Source organism: Notamacropus eugenii, chromosome 3 (genome assembly GCF_028372415.1).
Source record: "Notamacropus eugenii isolate mMacEug1 chromosome 3, mMacEug1.pri_v2, whole genome shotgun sequence".
In the NCBI taxonomy this organism is placed as follows: Eukaryota; Metazoa; Chordata; class Mammalia; order Diprotodontia; family Macropodidae; genus Notamacropus; species Notamacropus eugenii.
In genome coordinates, this window is record NC_092874.1 from 250,735,090 (window position 1) to 250,757,104 (window position 22,015).

The 22,015-nt window shown below is 35.5% G+C and overlaps 1 protein-coding gene across 1 annotated transcript in view; it reads left to right on the forward strand.

The window, feature by feature from the left end:
* Positions 1-12,798, forward strand: part of TRHDE (thyrotropin releasing hormone degrading enzyme) — a 511,960-nt gene extending 499,162 nt beyond the window's left edge. The window contains exons 18-19 of the mRNA XM_072655393.1: positions 169-250; positions 9,083-12,798. Coding sequence (XP_072511494.1) covers positions 169-250; positions 9,083-9,226 — 226 coding nt within the window. The 3' untranslated portion in view covers positions 9,227-12,798. The remainder of the gene's footprint in view (positions 1-168; positions 251-9,082) is intronic.
* The last annotated feature ends 9,217 nt before the right edge of the window (positions 12,799-22,015 follow it).

Sequence of the window (22,015 nt, forward strand, 5' to 3'; positions counted from 1 at the left end):
TAGTAAAGAGTATTGACCAATATCTAGCTGGCATCAGCCAGAACCAGGGGATGAAGGTGGGGAATTTGGGTGCAGGAACCCTTCCATGGGATTATTAAAATTTTTCATGATACTTCTGAAATTATTGCATCTGCTGATGTTGAAATATTTCTTTTTGTTTTCTTGGAGATATGGAGAAGCTTTATTTATGAATTCCAAGCTTATCAGTGGAGTCACAGAATTTCTTAATACAGAAGGTGAACTCAGTGAGGTAAATATTTTCAAATGTTTCTTTATGCTTTAAAATCTTTCTTCCTCTTTTTCCCAGCAGATGAATTCTTATAGTATTTTAAAGAAGGAGACCTATAAAAACCAAATGTAAAACCTAAGTGCTTTTCTCAGATAATGATTTACAAAGTTCATATGTGAGAAGCATAAATATTTTCAGTAGTTAATTTTTTAAAAAAAGTTAAAATTAATTCTGTTCAGATACTAAGGTAAAGTAGATCGAGTGCTTAAGGTGGAATCAATAAGATCTGAGTTTAAATCCTACCAACTAATTAACTCTGTGACACTAAGTCACTTATCATCTCTGAGTGCCAGGCAAGAGACTCCAAGCTTGCAATTTGCACCAGTGGTGGAAGCACACTTCTGATAATCTCAATTATCAGTACTAAAAGAGGGGTAAACTGTAGTGTATATAATCCCCAAATCACTGGTTTGTTTGATTGAATATTTATACTTAAGTATGAGAGCTAACATGGTATAATGCATGGTGGAGGAAGCCATGGTCATAAGGCCATGTGGCCTTCTAGGTCCTTGGGTATGGCCTTTTGACTGAGTCCAAGTTTTACCAAACAAATCCTTTTATTAAGGGGATTTGTTCTATGAAGTTTGGATTCGGTCAAAGAGCTGCACTCGAGGACCTAGAGGGCCACATGTGGGTAGACAGTTCTCCTTGAAGCTAGGAGCACCTGAATTCAAGTCTCACCTCTTACATGTGTTGGTCCCTAGGCTAATGATTTCACCTCCCAAGTCTCTAGAAACTTTTGAAGACTACATTACATTATATATAAACCATGTATATATTTATAGTTATAGTCAAAATATTATGTTGAATTTTGTATGAATATTGGAATTGGACAATGAATGTTGGACATGAATATTGGACAATAGGAATTTTCCAAAGGAAAAAAAAAAAGGGAAAAAGTTCTAGCTCTTTCATTTAGCAGCTGTTTGATGTAGGATGAGTCACTCTCTGAACCTCAATTTTTTCATCTCTAAAATGAGGATAATAATATTTTTACTCTCTACCTCATGGAGCAATTGTGGAGGTCCTTAATGTGCTACTTACATGTAAATCATTGTTATTCCTACAGAAGTAGCCACATGTAGGAGAGACCCCTGGATATATGAAAAACTCAGTTCACTTCCCAGTCTTTAAGCTAAATGGATTTGTCTCTCTGTGTTGAAGGGGGTGTGTCTGACATTACTAATTGAGATTAACAATTTGTTCTGTGAAAAACACATTTTTTGGTACAATTGCAAATTGATTTGGTGCCAACACTTGGAAGTTGGCTCTATTCCATACAACTGGGTTAGAAATTCAGAAGAAAATTGGCTGATTTGGGGGACTTACAATTTAATTGTTAGATTTAAAAGAGATTTTTCAAATCAAAAGTGACTTTGTTTTCCTATGGCTGTTCATAGATTATCTATGTTATCAGTGTTTTCTCCTCTATCCTCCATCCCTGCTTTCTCTCTCTCTACCTGTTGCCTTCCTCCTCTCTCAATTGGAAAATTTTGAAAATTCAAACTATTTAATTTTACGTGACAGTGTATGTAGCAAAAATACATTGGGGAGGATATTACAAATATTATCTAAACAAACAGGTAGAATTAAAATATCTCTGCTGTTTCCCTCATTCCATGACTACAAATAACTGAAAGCTGGTAAATCATGCTTTTCTTAAGTTTTACCAATAGAAGAGTTGACCTCTTGACTGATCACTATTGACTAGATCCTCAGTGGTTATTAGCTATATAGTGAAACAACATGTCTAAAGTGGAAATCTTTCCTCCCAAATCAGCTGCTCTTATGAGTTTCCCTATTACTCTGAAGGATACCACAGCCTCCTAATCATCTAAGCCCACAACCTTAGTGTCATCCCTTGCTCTTGTTCACATCACATATTCCACCAATTGCCAAATATCTTCTGTTTTACCTCTATACAACATCTCTTGCATATGTTCTCTTTTATCTTCTCCTGAGACTCCCAATTAGGGCCTCATCATCTCTCACTCATACAATTATTAAAATTACTCCCTACCTCATCCCTCAGAAAGCTGCCAAAGCTATTTTCCTAAAGTATATGTAGATCTACATGACGATGCTCCTTCCTCACCCTCAGTAAACTCCAGCGGCTCCAAATTACTTTAAGGATCAAATGTAGACTCCTATGTTTGTGTTCACAGTTCTTTACAACATGCCCTTCCTACATTTGCTATCTTTTCACACGTCACTCCTTTCCATATACTCTAGCTCCTACTATTCTACTTGCTGCCTTTCAAATAACCCTTCATTTCCCATCTCTGTGCCTGTGCACTTGATGCCCCCATGCCTGGAATAATCTCCTTTCTTACTTCTGCCACTTAGAATTCTTGACTTCTTTTAAGACTCAACTCAAATTCCACCTTCTCCAAGAGACCTTTCTTGGTGCTCCCCACCCTCACCCCAGCTCTTAGTCACTTTCCCTTTACATCTACTCTGTGTGTGTGTGTGTGTGTATGTGTGTGTGTGTATCTATATATAATGTATAGCTTGTCTCCCCCGTTAGAATATATTTCCTTAAGGAGTGGAAGTATTTTTGCTTTTTCTTTTTTTATCCTCAGTCCTTGGCACAGTGCTTAGCATAGAGTAAACACTTAGTACATTCTTTTTGATTGATTTTTACCTAAAACCAACTTAGATTCCTTCATCCCCTGATCTAAGCTATCCAAGTCTCTGATTACTGTGATTTGAAATTCAATTTTTATCCCTGCTCTGTGTGTTCCCAACCCTGAAAGATTTGTGTTTTGAAAACATTTGCACTTTTTTGGGGGCTTTATTTTCCCTTCAAAATAAAGGAAACTAAGTTGAAGACATTTCTTTCATATCCATTTAAAAAAAGAAGAGCAAATTAATTAATGATTGTCTCCAATTTTCTCTGTATTTAAAGAAAGTATTTTTAATTGCAGTCAGTAATCTGGGGACCAGAGAATCATTTAGTCATAACCTGCACTGTTACTAGAGTGTTATTACAAGGAGGCAAAGATCTGTTGGTGACTGGACAGTGCCCCCATCTGTTGAACTTTAAGACAGAGAGTAAAACATATCTAATAAATCAATAGTTTATTCATTTATATATAAACTAATCATCACTAGCCATTAGCATGGTATAATGGAAAGAGCACTGACAGGCTCTACCATCAAAAAACCCAAGTTGAAATCCCATCTCCAATATTTACCACCTCTGTGACCTTGAGTCTCTTATCTGTAAATTGAAGTGGATGGATTAGATATCCTCAGAGGACCCACTCATCTGTAGATTTCTGAGAACATTTTAAAAATGTATTTGTTTCATGAGGTGTGACCATCCATAGTGAGCATTCTGTGGTAATTACAAAAAAAGAGCATTTGAGTAAAATTTCCATTGGTGAATACATGAAGCAGCGTGTGGTACTGTGGAAAGGGGACAGGTACTAGAGTAAGTCATAGAACCTGAATTAAAATCTTGCCTTTGAAGATTACTTCCAGTATGAGCTTGGTCAAGTCACTTAACTGCCCTAAGCCTCAGTCTCTTCATCTATAAAATGTGTAACTGGTTAGCCTCTGAGGTCCCTTCCAACTCTGGGTTTATGAACTTACATCAGCCTTAAGGGTAGTATGTACCGTTGAATGTACATAGTACTTGGACACATCTATAATAGAAAAGCAGTGTCGATACATAAAACTGTAGAGAAAAAATTAATTTTAAAATATAAATACTAGACTAATGAAGAACAGCTTCGTCTTGGTATGTTATTCTGTGATAGAGGGCTACATTTTATTTCTCTCCCTGCTTAGACTGCTATGGTCTCATGGGAAAAGGAAATGAGTGACTATAAGCAGAAGGTCTGTCCATATAGTCAGTGTGTGTCAAAAAATTTCCCAAAAGTGAGTAACCACAAGATTTTTAATGGCTCCTTCTCAGTTTTCCTCCTTTTCTGTTAGCCCCATTTCAATACATTGCTTTCTCCACTTGCAACTCCTAGAATACACTTAATAAGAGTCACATCATTATATCAGAAAGCACACCACCCATTATGCACAATGAAGTTTCATTGGTACAAGTAGCCCTTTTAAATTTCTTTTTATTAGCTTTATAAATAAAAATTTGTTGCCCCTTTCTTAAGACAAACAGGAAAAAAAACGAAACAAGAGGCAAGGATTTAATCTTTAAATAAATTATCACTAATCCATAATCAAATTTAATAAACCTTCAAAACTTAAACCAATTCTTTCTTTGTAAGTGTTTAAGTTTCTGGTTTACAGCAGATCATGTTTTGGTTTGCTTCTTTAGAAATCTGATTAGCACAATGATTGAGCCAATTAACTCATCTAATCTTAAGAATATTACCATTTGATCCATAACTCAGTTTCCCTACTTGCTGAGAGTTCTCTCATTTAATTCCTTAAATTGGGCAACGGAGAATTTTTTTCAGATATACGAAGGTCAGAATTTTAAAAAGTATTTTCAAGTAATTCTTTTAAAAATGATGTTTTTAAAAATATACTCATATCTTGAGATATTTACCTATATTTTCTTCCATTTTAACAAAGGAAATTAAAGATAATTTACCAAAGCTGTGACTGTACCTGTCAAATTCTAAGAAAAAAAATTGTCCTCTGTTGTCTTACAGAAGAGAGACATATTTTGTCAATTGTCTTCTAACACAAATCAGGTCAAGTCAACAAGCAGTTATTAAGCACCTAATATGTGGCAGGTGCTGTGCTCATCACTAGGAAAACAAAGAAAAGCCAAACCAGTCCCTGCTTTTAATAATCTCTGAGTTTAATGGAGAAACAACATGCAAATAACTATACATAAACATAATGGGCAGGATAAATTGGAGATAACACGTGAAAGGTTTCTTGCAGAAGATGAGATTTAGCAGATGCTCAGAGGGAGCCAAGGAAGTCTGGAGGTAGAGATGAGGTAGGAGAGAGTTCCAAACATGGAGGACTGCCAGTGAAAATGCCTGGAATTGGGAGATGGAGTGTTATGTTGGAAGAAGAGCAAAAGGCTATTGTCATAGCAATGCAGGGTACATGGGCTTGGCTAAGGTCTAAAAAGAATGGGAAAGAAGCAAAAGGTTGAGTTATGAGAGGTCTTAAAAGCCAAAAAGGATTTGATATTTGATACTAGAGATAATGGGGAGCCACTAGAGTTTATTGAATTGAAGGTTGGATCAGGTACTAGAATTGATCATTGCATTTGATCCAAGTTCAGATGCCTTTAATGTAGCTTTAATTCCCATTTTTTGGTATGATTGTGCATATATTTTCCTAGTTCTGTCTTTTCCCTTCACTCTGCATTATTTCATCAAAGTTTTCATGTTTCTCTGAATTCTTCATATTCATTATTTCTCATGGTACAATTTATTCACTACAGTTTTATTAGCTATTACTAAATTCATGGGTGCCATTCTGTTTCCAGTCATGCTACCGTACACTCCCCATACCCCCCACCCCCTACATACACACACTGCTGTGAAATAATGGCACAGAAAACTTATTTCTACTTCTGAGTCTTTGATTCCCTTGGGAGTATCTGCTGAGTAGTGGGATCACTGGATCAAAACTATAAACAGTTGTTCAATTTTCTCACATAATTCCAAATTGTTTTCCACAATATGCAGATCCAGTCTCAGTACTACCAACCAGTGCATCCTATCCCTTTTATACCCCTAAAAGGGGAAAAGAAAAAGAAAATGCTTGCAACAAATTTTCAGTCAAGTAAAACAAATGTCCCCGTTGGTCATGTCCAAAGAAAAGATGCTCAGTCTGCAATCTAAATGCATCACTTCTCTATTAGGATGTTGATAGTATGCTTTAGCATCAGTCTTCTGAAGTCATAATTGATCCTTATATTGATCAGAGTTCTTTCGTCTTTCAAAATTGCTCTTTTCATTTTGCATCAGTTCACAAAAATCTTCCAAGGTTTCACTGAAACCACTCCTTTCAATATTTCTTATACTGCAGTAGTATTCCTTTACATTCACTTAGAATAATTTATTCAGTTCCTGAACTGTAGACCCTCCCTTAATTTCCAGTGCTTTGCCATTTTAAAAAGAGTCACTATAAATATTTGTGTACATAGGAAACTTTGTCTTTCTTTGATCTCTTTGGAGTATAGTGCTAGTGGTCAGTCAGTAAACTTTTACTAAGCACCTGCTATTTGCCAGGCACTGTAATAATACTAGGGATACAAAAAAGGGCAAAAGTCTGTTCCTGCCCTCAAGGAGCTCACAATCTAAGAAGAGTCAACAGGCAAACAAATATGTACAAACTATATTCAAGATATATAGGAATATTTAAATTTATTTATTTTATTATATATGTATTATATGTATATATCTCAATAGAGGCACTTGAAATAAGTGAGATTGGGAAAATTTCCTGTAGATAGGATTCAAGCTAGGACTTGATGGAGACCAGGGAACACATGAGATGCAGTTGAGGAGAGAAAACATTCCAAGCATGGGGCATAGCCAATGAAAATGGCCAGAACTGAGAAAATAACTAATTCAAGGAACAGAAAGGAGGCTAGTATCAAATAATGTGTGTGTGTGTGTGTGTGTGTGTGTGTGTGTGTGTGTGAGAGACAGAGAGAGAGACAGAGAGAGAGAGAGAGAGAGGAAGGAGGAGGAGGAGGAGGAGGAGGAGAAGGAGGAGGGAGATAGGTTATGTAATGCTTTGAACATCAAACAAATGATTTTGTATTGATCCTGGAGGTTATAAAGAATTGCTAGAGTTTAGTCAGTAGGAAGGAGATGTGGTTGGCCCTGGGCTTTAGGAAAATTACTTCAGAGGCCAAATGGAAGATGGATTGGAGTGAGGAGAGATTCACGGCAGGCTATTGCAATAGTATAGGTATGAGCAAATGAGGATCTGCACCAGGATGGTGAAAGTGTCATAGGAGAAAGGTGGGTCACATTTGAGTGATGGTACATGGTGAAATCAACAGACTCGCAAGAGATTGGATATAGGGGTTAAAGACTGTGGGGAGTCAAGGATGACTCCTAGGCTATGAACCTGAGGCCCTGGGAAGATGGTGTTGCCTTCTACAGTTATAGGGAAGGTAGGAGAAAGATAATGAGTTCTGTTTTGGACATGTTGCATTTTAGATGTCTACTAGATATCCATTTCAAGATGTTTAATAAGTAATTGGAGAGATGAGACTGACTGTCATCAGACAGGTTAGAGCTGGATAAGTAGATTTGAGAATAAATATGGAAATGATAACTGAATCTGTCAAAGTTGATGAAACCATTAAGTGAAATTGCATAGACGGAGAAGAGAAAAGTCCCCAGGACAGGACCCTGTGGGACACCCATAATTAGTAGGCATGACCTGGATGACTACGTACTTAGTCCAGAGCCTAGGCCATAGTGGTCACTTAATAAATGTTTATTGAATTGAATTCAAACTCAGTCTCCAGCAAAGCAAACTGAGAACGAGTGGTTAGAAAGGTAGGAGAAGAACCAGGAGTGTGTCCCCGAAAAACCTGGAAGAAAGAGAGTATCAGCGAGAAAAAGGTGACACCACAGATCCTCTGAAAGCTATTCCCCCAATTTCAATGAGTACTTTCTAGCACCTGAACTAACCTGGTCATGTCCCTTTCATTATCATTAGCTATTGCCACCATCACAATGACAAATTCAATATGTCTGTTCTCATATTTGTTCAGGAAACAAAAAGGTGCATTAGGAGCTACTTAAGCAGAAAATATTGCTGTGCTCCCCCTCTTTTTGTCCCCTTACAGGTCCCCAAGCTCCAATCATGTCACACCTAATTGGCAGGATCTGCTATCATGCTGCATCTCATTAACAGGCATTCTATCTTACATCTGTAGAGCCCATTACAGTTTGCTCAGCACTCTCCCAATCATTACCTCACTTTATCCTCACAACAACCCTGGGTGGGAGTTAACACAAGATCCTCCTCCCCATTTTACTGATGAGGAAAAGGTTCAGAAAATTTAAATGAGTTGCCCAAAGTGACTGCAACTAAAAAACATGCAGACAAAGACCTGGTCAAATTGCTCTCTTTGTACATCTTAATTTCTCCTGTAATGAATGAGCTTTTTAATTATAGTAATAGCTGCCATTGATAAGGCACTTCATGATTTGCAAGGTTCTTGAACATACTTTTTCTCATTGGATCCTCACAGTAATCTGAAGAACTGAATTTTACAGAACTGAGCATCTGTATTGTACAGATGAGAAACCACAGGCCAAGAAGGGTACGATAACTTGGGTGTGGGGGATAGGGGGATAGGGGTGATCTCACTGCTAGTGCAGAAAACAAGAATTGAACCTACATCTCCCTGACTCCAAGTCCAGTGTGGTGCATACCATACCGCATTCCTTCTCCCTGGATCCTAAGGGGTTCTGCTTTATATATGTTAGCCATGAGATCATTTTCACGACATACAAATTTACCATTAAAAATTATCTTTGCAAGAAGAATGAAATGTGAATGTTGCAGAATTACAAGAATAACTTTGGCCCCAAAGAAAAGATATGAGAAGACACCTCCCCCATCTTTTGTAGAGTTATAGGGGTTGGGGTCCATGAGTGTTAAGGAAATATTGTCAGGATTTTTTTTTTTTGGGATGTATTGATTGGTTTTGCTGGTGGTTTTTTTCCTTTTCTTCCCTCCACCTTTTAATCTTTAAAAAAGTATTTGTTATATTGGTTTTTAGAGAGGAGGGAAGGCTATAGAGGGAAAATTAGGTAATGCAAAAATAAAAAATATCAAGGAACTTCTATTTAAAATAAAATAAAATTATCTTTTCAGCTGAAAAACTTCATAAAGAACTATGATGGAGCAGCAGCTGCATCCTTCTCTCGGGCTGTGGAGACTGTGGAAGCCAACGTTCAATGGCAAAAGTATTACAAAGAAGAACTTTTCCACTGGTTACGAAAAGCCCTCAGGCACTAGTCTGTCTCCCTTAAAGACAATGTAACATGAAATGCCAGGAGAAGAAAGTAGCATCATTCAAAAGAAAATGCTTCACAACAGAATGGCAAAGACAAGACCGAATTTGAAGGGTGTTTGGTGGGGAAAGGTCATTTTCATTTTGTTCTGTTTTCACTTTTTTTTTGTATGGGGCTTCTTCTAATCTATGAAGGTAAAATCCTTCTGTCAGAAGCAACCATGGTAGCAGCTGCTGCTTACCAGCCCTCACTGTACAGGACCGAATACAATACCCAATGGTGCATGTTGATGTCAGTCTGGAAGACAACAATTCTGAGTAATTTGTGCATGGTCATAGGGTCCTGCCTGTAATTCCAGCATGCGTTTCTTCAGATGTCCCAAGTTTTGTATGTGAACTTATGTTACATCCAGGATGGGCATTATGCAAAAGCACAAAGAGGATCTCTGACAATCAGTGCCATCATGAAAGAAGAAAAAGGAGGGATTCTATAGGATCCCTAATACTTGGGTGATGCGAAATGTACAACAGCCCTTACAGGATTGGTCCCAATTACTGAGCACTTAGATTGTCTATCAGTGATTATCAGGATGCCAACTCATTCTTTGAGTTTAAACTGTTTGCATAGAATGCATTTAGACACTGTGTACATATCTGTATATCTCTAGTGGAAAGCACCACGTATATATGGTATACTATATTCTCCACATGTTGAAAACAATGAACCTCTTCTGATCAATGAAAAGTTCTCTTTTTCTAAACTTATGCAAACTTTGAAACTGCTTGGGAAGACTCTCCTGCCTGTCCTGGGAAATGAAGGCAGTAAACATTCAGGATTGTTCCCTCAGACTGCTATGGGTTCTTTAGCCATTTTCATGAACGATGGGTCCTATTCTAATGCATAGACATGAAACTCAAACCAATCAGGTGTACCAACAGGTCATTCATTCTCTTGAATGCTATAACACAAAAAGGTAGATAATGGTTTCATGGTTGGGGTAGAGAAAGGAGTGTTCCTCCTCCCTCCCCCACTCTACATAAAGAAAAGGGAGAAAGGAAAAGAAAAATCATGTTGTCAAATCTAAGTACTGATGTTGTTTTGCTCAATATTTATGTTTCATAAATGTCCATTCATAGATCTATTTACAGTGCCCAGTGCTGAGAATGTGATTTTTTCCTATGTCATTTTGTTTTCATGTTTCACTTTAAATAATCTAGGATGTGAATGCTGTTCTAGAAGCTCCCTGAGTGCCTGTATGTTATGTGTGTGTGATCTCTCAGTCCTCCATCAAGCAACCATACCTCAGTGAATCTACTAGTTTGATGACCTTTGACACCAGCTGTGCCATCTGTTAGGGGTGAAAAGTGACTCTTCTTCTGTCATTGTATAAAGCTTTCCTTTTGCATAGACTTTGCCATGCTACCCAAGAAGGCACAGAATAGCCCTTTCCATAGTTGTATGTCAACAAAAGGTTATTTTTGTTTGAAATATTATCTCTCTTTGGTAGAAATGCCATTGACCAAACTCCACCCACTTCAGATTTAAAGTGATCATTAACAATTATCAACTAGATCTATTGTGTATAAAAAATGGAATGATGCTTCCCTCTTGTAAACCAAGTGCTTGTGCATTAATCCCTTATGGGTGGTTGCCACTCCCACCAAGATCTCCTTGCAAACTTCCACAACAAGTACCAGTATCTGGAGGGTAAATTGAAAGCTAGTAAAATAGTAAATCTTAATACTAGAGCCATAAATTGACTTGAAATTGGTGGGAAAGAGGTACTATTTTCTTCAACCATATAACAAGCTAACTCCTGAAACTGAATTCAGTTCTTTTGGCGTTAATGTCTATCACCTCTCTCTGAATTTCCCTACAGAGCATTCATGTAATACACATCAACATTAAACGTTCTGCATGAAGGCACAAATATGGTGTTAGCACGCCTTTTTGATGTCTGGTGCCAAGTCTTCTAAGTATCAACTTATTGATATGAACTGATATAACTCAGTTACTCTTGTGAAACATGTTGTCAAAAAGTGTCTCCTCTGTTGATCTCTACTGTGTGTATTTGCAAACTACTTGATCAGGAATAATAAGTCCATATAATAAGAATAAGTACATTCCAGTCTAATGTACTGGTAGCAATCTTGAACCCATGGGAGGGATTGATCACCAGTGAGTTAATATGCTGAGCAAATTGAAACAAAAAGTATTATAGGTGAACATCCTGGTTGTGGGGAATGAATTATAGTAAATTTCTTGCACTTCCTTCTTACTTATATGTTTATCTAATTAATAATGCCTTTTTCTTAAGCTGAGTGGTTTTTTTAGTTACTGTGTTAATAATTTTTGCTGCTCTGCAAATATTTTAGTGGCCTTGAGCAAGTACAATATCAACCCCTAAGTGTATACTTGTACATATTGTTCAGTACCTCATATTGTCCTTGCTCTACAGTACAGTAGTGACAGTAATGATCCCCTCTGTGGGGATAAGTTGCTATTTCTGTTTTATTCCTCCTTTCTTCCTAGTTTAGTCTCTACATTGTTTTAAACTATACCAGGCTTCAGTTTTTTTTTTTCTCAGTCACTAAAATACATTTTTTTTGAAATAATAAAATAACCATATTACAGCTCATGGAACCATTTGTAAAATGTTATCATAAAATCCTATTTATATGTATTAATCTTTTTTGTTAATTTTTCTCCCTTTAATGTTTTTTTTTTTTTAAATCACTTTCATGAAAATAACTCATTTGAGAGTGTTTATCACTTGGGCTGCAAGTCATAGGCTCACTTTATTTTAATGACCTGATATAGGTCAAAATATATTTTTTTATTCCAGAAAGGGAAGATTAACTTAGTTCCTAAACTGAGAAATTATCAAGGAAAATAAAGTATTCAATCATTTTTAAGAGAGGCAGCATAGCATAACGGACAGAGCGGGGCTTGAAATGGATATAACCTGCACTCAGTTCTCACCTCTGACATTTCTTGGTTTTTTGACCCCAGGGAAGTCACTTTGCTTAGCAGTGCCCCGAGTATCAGCCTAAAACTAGTATTTAGAGGCAATTTGCCATCCTTCATTGCTGGAGGTAATCTCCACACTGAGAGTTCTCTCTACATGGATGAAAATTATAGTTCTGGACCAAAGCATCTTAAAACATGATTTTTATCAAAATATTGTGCTTAGAGATTTTGAAGCTTTTACAAATACCTAATTTTAGAAGCTAAGAGTCCATCAGTGCTCGATCTGCAGTAACATAGATCTCAGCTGTGTAGAGTTATTTAGACTTGCTCCTTTGTGTTCTAAGGGACTTATAAAATGGTAAATTTCGCAGAAGGCAACAATGTATGTATTTTATAATTTTGTATTGTATTTACTCATTATCATAAGTGAGCCTTTGCAAATGTCATAATAATCCTTTACTTTTTTGTATTGCTTTTTTTTAAAAAATAACTTTTTTATGTACATCTCCATTTATCCTCACAGTCACCTGTGGGAGAAGTTGGACAAATATTACTGCAATTCCCATTATAGATATGAGAAAAGTGAAAATTAAAGGTATAATATGACTCATGAGGCCAGCAAGTTATCAACAAAGCTAGCATGGAACCCGACATCTCCTTGACTATTCTTTCTCCTTCGCTACCTTGCTTCCTTACACAGTGTAATATGTGTAACTTTAAGCATTGTTATTTCATTAAAAAGCATGCCACACACTTGAAAAAAAGATTAGACATACCAAAATATATGCCATGTGGACATTTTTACATGGAAGCATATCCAAATGAAAATAAAAAATTTTCTATCAATTATCTATAAATCTGATCTATGTAACACCCAAAATCTAGACACTGGGAAATATTTAGAAGTGACTAGATATTTGGAAGAGATCAAATTTATAAATAATAGCTTTCACTTTTTAGCTCCTGTGTAGCCTGCTGTAGATATGGCCTCAAGGTTTTAGTTTCAATTTATAGTTTTCATAATTAGCAATCTGGTTTTTTCTTACTGGAAATCTTCTAGGTGATGTTATTTATAGTCTTCAGGTAACTCTGTGTAGAGTGACACAATGAAATCATGTCAGTGTAAATCATTGACGGTATCATGGGGGTCTCATTCTCTCAATGTAACTGAGCCCTTTTGCAAAGACTTACCCTGCAAAAGTCTTTGCAAAAGGGCTCAGTTACATTGAGAGAATGAGATGCGTTTGTCTACATTCTGTTAGGTATAATAAGGCAAAACTAAGAGAGGCTGTCATAAGACACTTCATTTCACATATTACATAGATTTCAATTCCATTAATCTCATCATCACTGATAATTTAAGGTTCCCTTAAAGAAGTCATACTGTTTATAAGTATTTACATTTATCTCCTTAAGTACTTTTGAGTACAAGAACTATTGTGATAACACCAGTAGAGAACAAAGAAACTGGAGAATGAATATGTTTACACTGATTTTCCCTTAACAAAGGGGAGTGATGAAGTGAGTTATATGATGCTATAACTAGTGATAAATGTGACTGTAATGGTGCAAGTAGTAATCTCATCATTACCTGGCTTCAGAAAATGTATTTTGGTAGCCTTTTTATTCTGTTTCAGAACAACTAATAGTTTATACAGCAAACATACAGAGTTATACATTAACATCCCAAAAGTATATCAGAAGATCATTAATTTAGACTCTGACAATTCAGATATGAGCTAAGTTTTCTCTGCCAATACCTCAAGAATCTGTAATTTTGTTAGTCTGGGAACTCCCTCCATTGAACTCACTCCTGTGACTTTAGTAGATTGTCTTGGAGAGTTGGTTTGATTAGAGAACTCATTATGTTGCCAATCTGCTGAACATCTCACCTTTACAATCCTTTTGCAAGAATATTTGGTAAGCTAACAAACAATTTCAGTAAGTTGAGAGAGAAATGAATAGGCTTACTTAAAAAGCAAACTTTAAAAAACTCTTAAAACTTTTTCATATTTTTCTACAAACTGTATGGTAATTAGCTGTTAGTCATTTTTCAATCATGTCCAACTCTTTGTGACCCCATTTGGGGTTTTCTTGCAAAGATACTGGAGTAGTTTGCCATTTCCTTTTCCAGCTCATTTTACAAATGAGGAAAACTGAGGCAAACAGGGGTAAGTGACTTGCCTAAGTTCACACAGCTAATGTGTATCTGAGGATAGATTTGAATCCACAAAGATAAGTCTCCCTAACTCCAAGCCCCACACTCTATTCATTGTGTCACCTAGCTACCCTACTGATTATCTACTGTTCTTACGTATGTATCAAAACAGTTCAGTAGGACATTACTAGGACTAACTGTTCAAATTACTATTTACATCTAATTGTAACATATCTTTCAAATTATTATGTCATCAAGACTTTTATGTAGTTCAAAGTGAGTGATATTTTAAACTCAATTTTTGTGAGTTAGTGACGCTTAACCAACTTTGAGTTCATGTTTAGCTTTGCCTTCATAATTAGTAGTCTATCTGTGTTGTGCTAACTTGTTGACCAGCTAACCTGAAAAAAAAAAAAAAAACCTGTACTATGACAGCTTTTATTAACTCTTTTTCAAGATCCTTGTAAAATTTGACTCTTCCTGTTTAGGGAAGAAATCTCTTTCAAAAATCTGTTTTAATTACCTAAAGCTAGAAAACAAACAATTCAAAATTAAAATGAACAATCCATTCATGGATTTTATTTTTAGATCAGCATTCTGAGTAACATTCAAAAATTACCTGGTTTCTACCGTACTTTTTCAAGGTTCAGAGTCATTTACCTAGATAATAAAGCAAATTTGAAGCCAATCTATAAGTAATTGTGCTAGGGTTAGATACATCAAGAGGCGGCACCTAGAGTGGTTGTACTCCAACTAACATAGCAGGACAGGTGGTAATCTTTGGCAAGTAACTAATTCTTCTCCAAGTTTGGCAACTCATATTTCTAATCAGTTTGTAGCTCCAACTTCTTCCTTAATTTATTTATTTTTCCCAACAATAGCCAAACAGCATAACATTTCTTGCTAAGTCATCTACCAAATAGAAATAATAATTTGCTATAAAAGATGCCTTGTCTAGTTAGAAAATTATTAGTTGTTTATCAGATACTTTTCTAATCTGTTCAGTCTGTTGATTTCATAAAAAAAAAATATCTTTTAGGTTACAGTTCCTTAATTTGTATCTTGGCTTAGTAGATGTTTGGAAAATATCTGTTAAATCAATGAATTAAATGAATGAGTGATTGCCATTATTTTAGTTTTTTAAGATAAATTTGAAGAGATATATTTTCTGAAAATACCTGAACTATGTCTGAAAATGCAAAGTGTAAACGTTTTCTTAAAAGAACTATCACTTGTTTTCTGTAGACAAAATGTGATTATTCTAATTTCTTTGCTTCTGCATAACAAAACTTTTCTTAGATCATGAAAATGTGTTGCTTATCCATAAGACTAGCTCCCTCCTTGAAAACCATAAACATTTTTCTCTTAGATTAATATAACCATGGATTTAGATTGAGAAGGACACTTTAGGGATAAATGAGTCCAGTGATTCTCCCATATTTATAGATCATGGAATCATGGATTTAGAATTGAAAATAACATTGAGGACATCTTGTATTTGTGTTTATTTTGTTAAATATTTCCCAGTTGCATTTTAATCCGGTTCAGGTTGTACTCTGGAGTCTTCTGGCTATGAGCTTGACACCTCCGATGAGTGTACTCCACTCCTTTTATAAATGGGGAAAGTACAAAAGAAAAATGTTAATCTAGTTGCCCAAATGTCAAGAAAGAAAGAGCAAAATGAGAATTCAGACCCAGACCATCTGACTCTAAATCTGCATTGCAGTGTATTACACAGCATTATGGACACTTTCTAAATAGACTGGTTGATGAGCAACCAATTATGACACTGTAGGCTGGATATAAGTAATTGTAGTAACAAAGCAAAAATGCAAATTCGTCATTGATCCACAAAGTTGAAAGGATGACTTGATATGCAAAATGGAAAAACTGTTCAGGCCTTAGTTTTTGGTCAAAGTGATTAGCAATAGTCAATCTGTTAAAGAAGTGAGATTGGAATAATCAGTAATTCTGGGTCTTTGCACAGTAGTGCAACTGAATGCTCAAGTCATTAAATTAATATCTCTAAAAACTGAAAGTTATCATTGGAAATATCTGTGTTGTGTGTCTAAACATAATCCATCTAAGACATCTGACTTAGCCTGACCTGACTCTGGATAGGTTAACATTCTAGCTGATTTTTACCATGTTTATTTTTATGTAATCTAGACATTCTTTTCAACAGGTATTGGTTATGCTCCTAGGAAGAGAATTTTTTTTTAGAGATGTGGAGCAAAATAAAGTTAGATCTATCTGCCTTGGGCAGGTATGAGCTTAGCTGCTTATCTATTAATTATTTCATTCATCACAGATTTCTTGAACTCTTACTATGTACAAAGCCCATTGGGTAGTTCAAAGTTCCTACCCTCAAGGAGCTTACATGCTTTTAGGGAAAACAATCATTTTAGTATAATAGTGTTTAACTTCACTATTTATTAAAATTCAGTTGTACTATCACTTCTCAGAATTTTAATATACATTATTTTCCTCAAGTCAGAAGTGTGGTATGCCATTTAAATATTGTATAATGGTACTTTCAGACACATTTTTAAAAAAGTTATTTGAATCTTAATGGTGTGAATTGCAAGAGTTTTAGACAAGGAAAGCATAAGAATATATTAACCAGGTTTCCTGTTAACAAAATAATCCTTCCTTATTATGATTATTTTTAAAAACAGGTCAAGTCTCTGCAGCCAAAATAGTTGCAGACTGTAAAATGATCAGGTTACTTTTAAAGGGTCAGGGGTAGTGGGATCTATCTTCATTGGGAATTTGGATACTGCTTAATCAACAATTCAAACAGTTTCTATTTTGTCATAACTTTATACACACACATACATATATATAGGAAGAGACCAGAGTGGAGTGAGTGGATAGAGAACTGGCCTTAGAGTCACAACTTGAACCAGGGTTCAAGTCTTGGCTTTGGTTTACTTTGTCTGTGTGACCCTAAGAAAATGATTTAACCTCTCAGTGCCTCAAGCAACTATCAAAGACTTTAGGTTGTAGAACCAGTGCTGATCTGCCTTGTAAAGGGTTTCCTTTCTAGGGACCAATCTGCATTGATGAGATCACAAGCATGAATTTATACCCACATAAAAGAGGCAGCGTGGCATAGTGTGCTGAATGCCATATTTAGAGTTCCGAAGACCTGGGTGTAAATGCTATTTCTTACACTAACTATAAGTCTCTGGGTGAGCCTTGGACAAACACTTGTATCTACCAAGTCTTAGCATGGTGGTGATCTGCCTCTATGAAGGCAGTTCCTATAGTGGGAGTTCATCCACAAATATATGTGTATGTAAAATGTATATATGACATTTCCTTTATTTAATGGACTATATTTATTAGCATAAAACATATTTACCTAAAGACCAACACTCACATAAACAGACTAATTGAAAATATGCCAAATTAACCCCCCCCTTTTTTTTTTAGAATTTTAGGAAAAAAATTTTTTTTAGTAAAATCATTTATCACTCAGCAATGAAAGCATTTACCAAATAACTGATTTTGTGTTACAGTTTACCAGAAAATGTTTTCTATGGTATGCCTTTTAAAATTATTCAGTAAATATTGAGTATGTATTCAATTTGAAATTTTTATTCCATTCTAACCAAGCACTAACAAAATGGATTTTTCTAAATAAGAAACTTTATCTTCTGTATTTTAAGCAGAACAAATTTGAATTTTGCCTCTGATAATAAAATTTTGTACAGTAATGTGTAATTCATCACTGTCTTAATTTTCTGACATGTAGGGACAAGGCTAAAAGAAATAGTAACCTCAAGGGTGTATATAGTCCCTGTTTTCATTTGAGAAACCATTTTCATAATTCTCTGTATATGCAAGGTAGCAAACTAGAAAAGAGAAAAATAGCATATTCTCTTTCATAATATGAATGTTTAACAAAAAATTACATGCTGGGCCTAGAAAACAAAAGTATGTATTTGTTTGATCTGACATCTGACCCCCTATACTTCCTCAGTCCTAATTCAGTCCCCTCCGAAGTATATGCCACACTTTGGTAAAGTTGATTTCACCTGAAATGGTTTTCCAATGGCTTTCTGATAGGTTTTCTGCATCCCAATAAGACCCTCAAGTTTCCCAGATTCAAAAACAGTTTTCAATAATAGTATTGTGATATATATCATATATATATGTATTACATATATTATATGTACATATAATACATCATCATATATTATAATATACAGTAGATATTAGATGTGTGTAAAATATGCCATTATGTAATATATGTATATATGTATAGTTATATATGTTTATATGCATATATTTTTCTCTTAGTTACAGTACTCAAAAATATTTATTTTCAGTGTTGCTGTACTACTCTCTTTCAAAGGATTATTCATTGAGCATTAGCTCTTTAATCTGCTATAAGGCCCAAAGGGCAAAGTTTAAAGAAGTAGCATTTCTACCATGGCACGTTTTGTCCATGAGATTTTATATTGATTGTTGCAGAAACTTCTGGTAATTTCTTTTCACGAGCATCAGGGTAAGGGATAGAATAATGTCAATTGTCAAATATTTAGATATTCTTACTTTAAAATAAAAAAATACACTTATTAGCTGGATAACACCATTGAAGTTTTTTTATGGGGACTAAACTAATTGATTTTAGGCCTGTCCAAGAATTGAGATATTGCCTGCAGGCAAGGTAAAAAAATTACCCTTTTCTACTCTACTCTAGGTCTTAGAGATGGAAAAGACCTTCAGGGTTGTCTGGTCCAATCTTCTCAATATACACATGTGAAACTGACTTATAGAGAGGTTGGATACAACCTTAAATGTGTCACCTGACCTGTGAGCCTCAGTTCCTCATTTATAACATGAGGTTGATCTAGGTGACCTCTCAGATATCTTCCAACTGTGAATCTATGATCCTATGAGCCATCTACCCACCCACCCCCAGGCCCAACAAGGACTTTAAATAACCAATAACTTTAAATAACCTTTTCCTTAGACTGCCTTCTTAATTCCTTCCCCCTGTAGCAAAAACCATGACTCCATTTCTGCCTCTGCTGGCTAAATGGATCTAAGACTCTATTTATTTTCTTCTTTGCCCAATACTTTTGCCAGAATGCCCTGTATGTTTCTTTCTCTCAGTACTACTGCATCATTTCTCTCTTGCCCTCTTCCCAAAACGTGTTTATTTTTCTGTCTTCAGTTGCTCTATTTATCCTGGAATTGAGAACCAGCCTTGACTGGAGTTTTTATTCTTTCTCAACTCCTTTTAGCTAAGGACCTCACTCTGTTTGGTAGGATCAATCCCTTACTATGTCCCATGGAGGATCTTCTCTCAACATTGGGGATCCAACCCCCCCACAGATTCTTTTGTGAATGTTTTATAGTCAAGTTAAAATTACTCCAGAGAATTCTCTCTCATATATAGTATTTTTAATTAAATTTTTATTAATATCTTTTATAATCACACATTTCTTCCTGAATCTCCCCTCTACCTCCCAAAGAACCATCCCCTATTATCTACCTGTCTATTTATCTATCTAGACATATATATATGTATATATATATATATATATAAAACATCAGAAAAAAAAAGCAAAACTTACAATTACATCAAAAATTCTGAAAATATATTCAGCTTTCCACACTCCTGGACCTCCCACCTCTTCACAAGAGTGTGGAAAGGTGTCATATCATATTCTGTTTTTAGAGCTTTTTCTTTATTATTCTGCAATGTTCACTTTAAATTATTTTGTGGTGGTGGTTCCTCCCATTTACATTGTTGTTATTGTGAATATTCTTTTGTTACTCTTCCTTACTTTGTTTTATATCAAATTCAGTGTCTTTCTGTGCTTCTCTTTACATTCATCATTTCATTGTTTCTCACAGTATAGTAATCCATTATATTCCTGACCCAGAATTTGTTTAGCCATTGTCTGAATTTGATGGCCTTCAGGGCCATCTTGCTCCCTAGCATTTTCACCCCAGCTGTCATATTGTTTAGGCCATATTCAGATGTTTTTTCTTTATTTTTCTCCCCATGTAAATGATAGAGTGGGACTAGAAGTTCCCTAAGGTCCACTGGAATGTTATTATTTTGTTATTTATAACTAATCAATAAGGAATGAAGTAAAATCCTTGATGATAAAAATTAGCAAGAAGGAGTTTAACCCAACTTCGGTAAGCAGATGTATCACAATTTAAAGTTTCACAGGAGTTTAATGGTTGGGTTTCTAACCTTTCAAATTTCTCTCAGAAAACTCCAGAAGGAATAAGAACTGAGCCCCAGGTAGTCTTTTTAGTGGATACCTGAGAACATGACTAGAACAATGAGCTAAGACAAAGTTTTATCTGGGATCCTGAAGAACTCTATCTTAAAATATGAAGTAAGAGGTAGAAGGTTCTTCTGAAGCTGATCCTAAAGCAAGAGCCCTTCTATAATGTTTTCACCAAGAGCCTACCCTTGGAGACCTCTTAGGTATGGAGAATTTGCTACCCTTAAGCCGGTGCTTTCTAACTTTGGACAGCTTTAATTATTAGAAACCTTTCCAGATATTGAGTCAAGATGTCTTTTTTCAACTTCCATCCAATGCTTCTAGTTTTCCACTTTGGGACTTGCACAGTAAGTAAGTGTCTGACAGATAATGGGAGACAGAAAGAAAGAATTTAATATCTCTTCCATCAATTAATAAAAAATAGCTAAATTTCTACTGTCTTATAGGCTAAATGCTAAGGATACAAAGACAAATGAAACAATCCCTGTCCCTGAGGAGATTCCATATAAAAGCTCTTCACTGATTTGAAGTTCTCATGTTTTGTGATCTCTTCAATTCCTTCAAATGCCCTTAGCCTCTTTAATCAGTTTTTGTTTTGGCATGGTTTCCTTTTGTCTTTACATCTCCAGCAACTGGCACAATGTTTGATTCATTGCAGGTGCTTATTAAATGCTTGTTTGTTGATTGATGGTTGTGGGTTCCCCTGCCCCTCACTACTCTACTTGCCAGAGTTCTTCCTAACATGTAGCACTCAGACCTGAATAAAGAACTTAAGAAGTTATATCCAAATATGACTTACTATTTTGGGGAGCCCTAGAAAAATATAAGGCTTCAGAACAATATATCTTATTTCAGAAGCAAAAGTTGATCTTTAAATCCCAGTCATGTTGCCTGGAAAAAAATCTAATCATTTGTGGTGGTCTATGAGGGAAGAGAAGGGAAGGGACGATGGAAGAGTATGCAATCAGATCCTGTCTCTCCTATGAAAAAATTAAATATATATTTCCATCACTTCTATGAAATGTTTTGAATATTTTCCTCTCTACTTACGTCTACTAGTTGTTTAGAAATTGCTTATCATTTTGCATAAAGAAGCCTGTTTGGTCATTTTGGGGAATTTTATTTAAAGTGCAATAATCACACACAAAAATTCTTTCCTAAACTAATTTTGGGTAATGGTAATTCAATCATTTTCTCCTCTTAAAAAGTAGGGAAGGCTTAGTAGTTTTATCAATGGGAGTGACATATGTGTGTATTTTTATATTGAACTCAACACACATGTGATGCACATGCTTGACATATATTACACATGCGTATACATGCACATATGTGTACATTTATACACATATGTGTATATATGGATATGTGTGTACATATACACATATGTGCATGTGTATATATGTGT